Genomic DNA, 10182 nt, shown 5'->3' on the forward strand with positions numbered 1-10182 from the left:
AGTTTAACTTTGTCGCTGGTAGTCCAAGATATAGGTTATGCCTAGTTTGAGTACCCCTTGAAATTCTAGTATTTAGAATCTCATATTTTATACATTTATTTTAAGTAGAATTAAAACTGTAAGTCTCTTTTTCAATAAACGATTTCATTCAATTTATACTTCAACGTTAATCGATTCTAGTTGAAGTAGTCCTAGTAAAATAACTAATGATATAGAAACTGTGACCTTAGAATTATAACCAAAACCTAATCAGTTAAAACGCCTTAAAAAACCACACGCGCGTTCTAATCTAATGAACTGTGTAAATTGTTTCGAATTAGGTTAGGTTACTTCCTCGTCATCGGATTGCTAGCAAAAACAGTTTGGTAATATGAGGAAATAATAACGTCATAATAGAGATCAGATTTCTTTGTATCTGTTTAGTAAAGAAGTTTTATACTAGACGAAGTTTTGTGCACGATTCTTTCTTGGAAAGGAATTTTTCAGAAAAATAGTAATACTTTTTAATTATTTTGTGTAAAACGTATTTGATAATATATTAGCTCATTAAGTTGTTCTTAAGTCTACCTGAGTACCAAACTTCAATTAAACTCGTTCTGCGACTTTGCGTTTACTTCTTAGTTTATACAAAAAGCTTCACAAAGGTTAGTAGAGTATAGGGGCTTTTTCTATTAAATGATGTGGAAAGTCCGATAGAATGTCGACTGACGAGAGGTGACTACTCCTCGATAGTTGACACAATTATGCCGGCCTGTTGGAACCGGATATACACAGGCTGATCCCGGTGACACACTTACGTGGGCCACCATGTCGGGTTTAACACCTTGTGTAGGGTGGTCGCTGTCTGAGCGGATATAAAATATGTGCCAGCATAATTAATTGTGTATTAATTTAAACTATTTAACTTGTGTTTGGTCTAATACGCCTTCTATTATAAATGTAGACTGTACACAATAATTGTATAATATGATTATTAAGTGTACTGTATAAGGTTGATTATATAATACACAGGGACATTTTGACATAGTTTTAATAAATGTAACTACATACGCGTTTTTACTGCTAACATTATGCTAAATATTATTCATTAATAAGTTTTTTTTATCCAATTTAGTTTTACTTTTCTGATATTTTAGTATCATTTAGTAACGCAAAGTCTAAATAACCCCGTATATATATATATATATAATCTAAAGGAAATGCTTGTTAATTGGGTGAAGTATTTGGTTTCCATATAATTTTAAGTACTGATTATATTATACTGATCAATGAACGTGCCGAGAAATGATCACATGGATAAGAAACTATATAACGTATGAATGAAATCCATTGAAATATCACTTAGCATTCGGTCCAGCGGTTTGAGCGTCAGACCGTAGAAACACACGCTTCAAACAACCGTTTTTATAACAAACGCTGTTATCTAGATCCAATAACCTCAGTTTTTGCGTTACTTTCTCTCCCATTGTTTGGAAATAAATACCAATTGAGAGAATGACGGAAAAGTAAATCTTGACAATGCTAACTCGAGCATTTCCTGTTGACTCCACAATGTTTTGTTTTTTTTGTCCGAGTCATATTTGAATTTCGAATTAGGTTACGTTGAAAAGTAATTTGATTGGTTATTTCAAAGAGATTCTGGAATGTTCTATTAATTATATTGTTGTTAAAGACTTTCACGCCCTCACACCCACTACAACTCCTGTAAGGCAGGATCAGCAGTGGCACACATTTTATGACACCGAGCAGTGAAGCTCGGCGAGTCTCAGGGAACACTAATTTGTTTTTATCCCGCAACGACATTAATTAAATAGAACGAGAGGAGTTGGAAATATTAATTGTCCACTACCCTCCAAAACCGTTTTGTTAGTCTTAGTGTTGCGATGAATGGTGAGTGAGAATGGCATTGAATTTTATTGAATTCTGTTGATGCGAACCAAGCATGTATACATATAGAAACCAAGTAGATTATACATTATACAAATATCGTCAGGATATTGTCTGTACGATGGAAGCAAAGAGATGAAAGATGAAGGTAAATATTTAGTCCTCTTAATTTTTTTTTTATTATTATTAAACTATGAGAATGCTGTATTGTATAAATTTGTCATTGATAAACCATACTGGTCTTTAAGCATTGACAAATTAGGATAAATTTTCGTCATTCGAATACGAGTCAAGGCTAGTCCTATGAGCTTAATGTATTCCGTATTTTCGCCAAACTGGTCCATTCATGTCACAAGAATAATGAATAAATTATTTTCGAACAATATATACTTGTTATAGATCGTTAATCAACAAGTTTAATTTGAAATTTAATGTTGAAAGATTAGTTTAACGTTTTCGTGGAATATTTATAGTTTAAACACGTTCTTGTTTATTTAGATTAATACAATTGAATATAAGAGAATAAGTGACGGAAAATCATAAATTATGTAGAAGTATAAGCATAGTTTTGTCGTTTATTGTAATGTATGCGTTTTCACCGAAGCATGGGCTATCCATCATTATAATATTCTATCACACACACTTATAAAACCATGTGCCGCGGTTCCACGTGGTACGTAAAGGTAAGCGCGTATAAAGCACATGGCATAGCATCACATAAATGTTAGTTTTAGAAATTTTTTGGATGGTTGTTAGAAGAAAACCAAGAAACGGCCGAATGGATTTGAATGTAATTCGACTGGGGTAGACTATGTCCCCGATTAACACATGAGTTAGTTTTCATACCGGTAATTTGCCCCATGGGAAATAATATTTTTTTTAATCAGTTTTTGTAAACAGTTGGCGCTAACGTTATAGAATATTTTAGGGATTTTGTGGCGCGAAAGCCTTTTCACGCAGGCAAAGCCGCGAGCAAAACAGTGTAATATAACTACTATATAAACTTCACGTAAAACGTCTTTTGCTAGGCATTCATTGTCCTGTATTCTTAGTCAAACCATAATTGGAGAATTAAATTTTTGCCTAATATGGCGATACCCTCGTCATATTACGTATGAAAATAGGCCTTCCAAACAACGGTATTCGCAAGATTTATTATTGTGTAGGTATACTTAAATTTAGTTCAGAAAATGTTTAACTCTGCCAAACAAAATCCGCACGAAGGGTATCTTTATACCTCTTATTGTCACACCAAGCTAAAAGATTACCACAGTGTGCGATGGGCATTAGCCAAAGGTTTAGTTATTAACATTTTATAGCTTTGCCGATAGACGCGCGTAGTTTTTCAACAATCGAGACATCGTTACGACACCGGTGAAATTTTCGAAAGCACGTGTGTGACTTATAATTGTAATGGCTTTCTATGTTGTTTTCGTCTATGCTGTAGGGATTTATTGGTTTGTGTATTCGTGGCAGAGTTTTTTGTTGTTGTGTATCGGACCCCCCAGCCAACACCAGGGGAAACTTGCAAATGGGATACTGGAATCCCCCGCCTTAGAAAGTTGGGAGGGTATATCTGGGGAAGGGAAGTGGGGGAAGGAAAAGGAACTTTCTTAGGATGGGCGGAAGGGAGAAGGCCAGGAATGTTCGCGAGCCCTCATAGACCTCAATGTAGGTACAAACTATGAGGTATACACTCTGGACTGTGGGTGTAGGGCTGCGGCAAATGTCCCCCGCGTATTTTTGTTTGTGCTGTCACAATGGTGTGCAAACGCATCCACACTTTTATAAATTGTGATATTATTTATAAAATTTAGGAAATTAAGTGGAGGTAGGTTATTAGAGCAACAAAGGGCAAAAAAATAGTTTTTTGTCTGTTTGTTTGTAAACGCATTACGCAAAAACTACTGCATGAAAATTAATTGCTACTTTCACCCATGTATTGCTAAAAGTCTAATTAAAATAGACCCATTTTATCCCAGGAAAATATAAAGCGGGATTTTATCCCGGAAAATTTTTGTCACGTCGATACACTCTCAAGAAAAACTAGTCAAACAATAATAGTAAAGCAATACGAGTCAAATATCGTGTTATTGTGTTTGAAAACGCCAATCATTTTGACATCCATTGTACGGAGATCTTGGGCTGGAACATGTCACCTGACCTCGGACGAATAGCAAGGTGGATGTATAACTGTTGTTTTGTATTCTAATGTCTGACATTTGTTTGTTTATTGTTATTTTTTGAGCAAGTGGTGAAGGAATACCGGTGTGTTGTATCGAACCTCTATTATATACCAACATTATTGATTGACAGATATTTATTTGCTATGCGACATTTTACGAATTGTAATATATTTGATTATAATTATTGCTGTTTTGAAGCTCCTTGCATTAATGGAACTATATATTTATAACTAGATGTGTATATGATATAATCAAATGTGATTCCTTGAACTTGTATTACGTAGAAGTGTAAAACTATACGTATAAAATTTATTGTAATTTACACATATTCTAGATCGAAGTACCCAAAAGCTGTCTGCCTGTATGCGATCGATTTTCTCAAAATGTACTCAACGAATTGATGTACGGTTTTTACTAAAAGATAGTGTAATTCTTAAGGAAGGTTTATGTTAATAGTACACTACGGTTTTATGTAAATTGACTGAACTATAACGATTACTGTTGAAGAGACGGCGTGGTTGTAAAAAATCTCGTGGGTCGGGATTTACGCGGGAAATTTTATGACGTACTGATTTCCACGCGGACGAAGCCGCGGGCACAGCTAGTCTTTATCTATAATAATCTGCACATTCACTTTATAATTATTTATATATTACCGAGCTATACTTTTGTTAAGGAAGGAAACTATTAATAGTAAACTGTGTCTTTTATTTTCCTTCAGGGAATTTTTTTATTCGAAAAATTACCGCGAATGGAATACCTTCATAATAAAAAATAGCAAAATTTTTCGTTCTCTACATTTAGTAAGTAAACTAACACCTCAGCTTAGTTTATTCACATGTTATATAAAATACTGCATAATATATTTGGTAAACAGTGGCGAAGGGTGAAATTATCCAAAAGGGAACCCGACACAACCTAGGTACTAATATGCATAAATGCGGGCTGTAAAATGTAGGTAGATATTGTAACTTTGACTTTACGGATGAACAACACCTCAGTCCCCCCCGTGACCATGAAGGCTGCAAAGTCTTCGAAACGTCGGGGGAAAATAACATACTAAAACCACGATAGAATCCGAAAATTAGTTTAATTTCAATGTCTAACATTCGCGTAAACATAAGAAATCATTACGTTCTAATGATAATTAGATTTTACATAAATAAAGAGAAGCCAACAGGATCGGGTTATATGGGCCCTTTGCCACTGATTGTTTTAAGTATAAGATGTTTCATTGAACAATCTTCTAATTTATACATAAGTATCATTGAACCCGATCAGATTAGTATTCAATTGTAGTTAGCTATTTACCATATCGTTTCACTTCATGAGTATTGCATTTAACTTGGCTAATCTATGGAATCTATTCATTTGGAAATACCTTAAATAGAAATTTTGTAAGAGATATATATGTTTTAATGAATCTAATTTTACAAAGAGTTATGATGGTTTGATAATATTCTGAAGGGGGCTTTCCATTTTTATATTTAACTCCAATAAATAATCCATTTTTTTGTTATTATTCTACAACATTATTCGAGGCACTCGAGCTTAAATTTTTTTTTACAGGCTGTATCAATATAGTTCATCCTAGAAATGATTTATGGCTCACTTTAGGTATGATCATCTACAGTCATTGCTGTGACAATCTTCCTTTGTCTGTCCTCAAGTACAGACAATTCCACAATCGAGCTAGCTATTAACATAAACAAGTCTATACATGCAAACGTCTGTTCGCGACGTGAAAATGTAGCGTGCGCACGATACAAGATTTCTTTGAACATTCAAGGAGAGACACCGACTTGACACCAATGTGGGAAACCTACTGATTTTTTATCGATGCGGCATGGAAACCTGTGTTTCTGTTAAGGTGTGCGTATGTCTTAAATGGCAGTTTTTTGTATCTTTAGGTCGGGATTTATGATCGAATGTGATGAAAGCGTAACATTTGCCGGATAATGTAACTACAGTTATATTTTGGAATTAGTATATTAATTTAAAGTGGAATAATACAAAGTATTTGTCGCATGAAATGATAGTAATAAAGTCAATAAACAAAACAGCGATAATATGTACTTAATTTAAATATAAAATCATTAATATTATATAGTTATTTGATAAAGAGACATAAATTTTTTTAAAGGTTTTAAACGATTAATGTAATTGTTATTTTTATCCTCGCACAGTTGCTCAAGACATTGCAAAATTAATGTCGATTAAAATGCCACCTCCGACGAAAATAAAAAGCGTTGGTTCGTAAATCGCGGCTGCCCAATTACTGCATAATGGCTCCCTCCATGGGAACCGCGGCTTACTATCTGTTGTTGCGTAAGTGATAATCGCCCATGACACGTTTCTAGATTATTAACATAACAACTCCAGCGAAACCTGATCTGTGCCATTATGGATTTGAAATGGAAATTTTCTGTTCGCAAAGGTCCTGATAAACTGATCAGGAATGTATTGCTGTTAATTTTTTTTCTACAGCATTTAACACAATATGCCTTTTTTATCACTGTTTTTAAAATTGCTAAAGAATATGAAAGATAAGGCACGTATGTTTCATTTAAATCACGTCAAGAATATATTTTGTATTTAATTATGCTATTCGTTTTAAATTTGAAACGTGACTGTAAACTAAATGACACGTTGAAATTTGGAATCATTATCAATAAACATAAAAGCAATCTTCAAGGCCAACATGTTTAAAGCAAAGAAAAAGCGTGTAACAATTAATCGACGAATCAAATTAGAATTAAACAGATACCTGTTGAAAGGTTATAAGAAAGCATTTGATATTTACGTTTATTTATTGGCATCGGGTTTAAATAAATTTAGTTTTTTTTTATATCTAATTAACTTGAAGTTATGGCAAAGAATCTTGTATCGAGAAATGTCAAATATATTACTGTGGGGCCCACATGAGTCACCAGTATGACTCAGAGAGTCAGGTTGTTAACTGTGCTTATCTACAAGATAAACAGTCTTGAATTCTCCTTACTTTTTCTTTTTACTTACCAGATGGTAGCTGAACGACTCTTGGCAGGCTTTTACTATTGTATTGTATTGCGTTTTGACGCAAATATTTATCTAATGTCGCCAATCTATTTAATTGCACAGTAAATAATAATAAATAATATCAGCGCTATACTGTCCTACTGCTGGGCACGCGCCTCCTCTATCGAGAGGGATAAGGGCTGAGTCTACCATGCTGGTCTAGTGCGGATTGGTAGACTTCACATATCCTTAAAACTTTTAGAGAATTTCTTAGGTATGCAGGTTTCCTCCTGATATTTTTCTTAAACGTTAAAGCAAGCGATCATTCACAAAGAATACACACATAACTTTAAAAAAGTCCGAAGTGTGTGCTCTTGGGTTTCGAACTTGCTGACATTCGTCTAGGCAGTCCGTTCCACTCACAACTCGGCTATATCTGCTATTTTAATTCTCGCACAGTAAAACAGTTTCCAAATACGAACAGATATAGAAAATTAGCGAATGGATTGAGCAGTAAGCAAGAGATTTAGAGAATTTATCACGACGTAGAAAGAGACAAAGCGACTGTGCGGGTAATATCGGCCTTTTATGTAGATGTTTAAAGAATTAATTTATTGAATTTTAATTTTATGAATTAAACATCTACATAAAAGGAAATTAAACATCTAAATAAATTAGAATTCTAGGAAAAGACTTGGCCGCACCATCGCTTTATCTCTCTCAATTTGCCAATCGTGCTCACGTCACAACTGGATAAGAAACGGTTAATTCATTTCCTACATAAAGGATTTTACATATTTCCTCATGTATATAAAACCTGTAATTTTGCAAGATATGAGATATCTAGAATAATAGCGATTACGGAGAATTAATGTTTCAATCATTTTCGAAGTACGGAAAAATGTTTATTAAACTTGCAATTCTTTCAAAACTCTGTTATCAGTGTGAAATTACTTTATTCTTGGTGCAATTAGTGCTTCATGCATAGCATTACGACATTGTCATTCTGTTTGTTCGTATTGATGTGTTTACTTTGGTATTTTTAAATATTCAAATTATGTCCGGTATGGCTATTGCAAATTAGTTAAAACTTCTGTCTATTTATCCTTTATTATAATGATACATATTGCTTATTGGACTCCTTTCTTGACGTTTTAATATGCTGCCAACTGTTCAAAACGTGACATATAATAATATAAATTTGAAGAGAATTCTTATTTTTTGTACTTTGCAACATTTCTCACGAGGTAATTTAAATAGTTAAATAATTTTTTATAAGTGTCGATAATAATCCTATGACGTTAGATTGAAAAAATATTAAAGTTTAAGCTAACACTGGTTTTCTGCTAGATGGCGCCATCAAATTAATAATTTAGATAGTCTATACTTCAAATGATTGATTATACTTCACTGATCGCGCTATAATTGGTTAATTACAGCAACACCTATGGTGTAAGTGTTGGGCTTGACCACGCCGCGTAAATAACACGTTCTGTAGTGCCTTACGGCCAAACGGATCATTATAGTGCTCTAATTATTTATTCAACTCACGTACCGACTTTATTTCATCCATTGGGAGACATTATGGTTCTTTGAAAAGATATTTTTTAGTACTTCTTCATTTTAGGAACAAAATTCAAATATCCAATGAGAAGACTAACAATAGATAGAATTAAGACGTCAGCATTATTCAATTTTATACCAATCATTGCTTTTGAATTGGCAAGTTTCAAAATTGTATTCGAAATGTTACCACATTTATTTTGTGTGTCCAAATTGAGCATGATTTCAAGTCCTGAATATTCATCTGTTACGGCTGACCATATTTGTAATCGTTTTGGCACAAATGAAAGCGTGATGTAAGTTTGTTCGCCATATTAATGCCGATAAATGCTCTTCCATTTGATTGATTGATTTGCCAAGAGCTTAACGAGTCACGAATTTAACATCTGTTTAATTTACATCTTAAATATTCTATTAGATATACAGTTTGATATTCAATATATTCTTTATAATTAATTTTTTCATATATTTGCCGTATTCCTTTGCAATTTGTAAAACAAATTCTACATTAGAATCGTTTTGAATTAGTAATCCTTATTGTCTATTCGATCAAAGTTATAAACACATTTGTATTACAATGCATTTTAAATGCTACATACAATCAGCATGAAAGCGATAATCTAAAACATTCATATCGATATAGTATCGACAATAAGTAAATGGTGTGGAAAATTTAATTATCCAAGTAGTCGATTTAGAAAAACAAATATACATAAAGCTACTGTGTTGTGCAAATAAAGATCTAATTGTGAGAACCATAAAGTTTACGTTTTGTTGATAAAAGAGAAACTGCTTGTAAAAACTATCGAGGTCTGCCCGTGATGGAATCTAGAATCGCGCCTTGGTCGTTCATTCGGATGTGACTGATTATACCGTTACAGAGTTTGCATCTGTGTGTTTGTATATCGATGTGTTTTGTATAGGATTACTTTTTATAAGGTATCATTTGAATAGCGGTAGTTCGATCAGTTTTGAAGGTTAGTAATTTAACGGCTGATCTGACAGGTTATTGGAGCAGGCGAATTTGATGAGGATTTTTCCATTTTATGCAAAATTAGTGTAAGCGTTGTATTTTTTTTTGTGTTAAGCTAGTTGCAATACCGATCTCGTACAGAGCACCCGTGTCATTTTATGTTAAATCGCTGAGCAAAGTCAGAGGAAAATATATTTTATTACTTCAATAAATGGTCCTTCGAGCCGGATGTGAACCAGCGACCTAGGATCGATAAATTGTTTCCTATTATTGGCACTAGTAGTGAGATGGTTATTTCAACTATTGAATTCGGTTGAAGAAAGTCAAAACCTTAACCTGATTGTTTCAATAACAATTTGAAATGAGTTTGTTTCTTGATATTGATGAAATTGAAAACTTTCCTTAAAACATTATCTTTATACACGCCCTTACTAAGCTATCCGTGGTTACCAATCTCACAGGGAAGGATATGTATTCAAAACTCGTGCAAATGTGTCTTGAATTATAAGTAGATGTTTACAAATAAAGCCAGGTTAAGGAAAATATTTCGATTCAATTCGTATAACAGCAAATTTT

At 33.4% G+C, this 10182-nt stretch overlaps 1 protein-coding gene across 1 annotated transcript in view; it reads left to right on the plus strand.

Annotated features, from left to right (window-relative positions):
- Positions 1 to 6358: 6358 nt before the first annotated feature.
- Positions 6359 to 10182, plus strand: part of LOC119189423 (serine/arginine repetitive matrix protein 2-like) — a 19649-nt gene continuing 15825 nt past the window's right edge. Inside the window, 1 exon segment of the mRNA XM_037438978.1 lies at positions 6359 to 6401. Coding sequence (XP_037294875.1) covers positions 6359 to 6401 — 43 coding nt within the window.

The sequence above is a fragment of the Manduca sexta genome, chromosome 15 (genome assembly GCF_014839805.1).
Source record: "Manduca sexta isolate Smith_Timp_Sample1 chromosome 15, JHU_Msex_v1.0, whole genome shotgun sequence".
Classification (NCBI taxonomy): Eukaryota; Metazoa; Arthropoda; class Insecta; order Lepidoptera; family Sphingidae; genus Manduca; species Manduca sexta.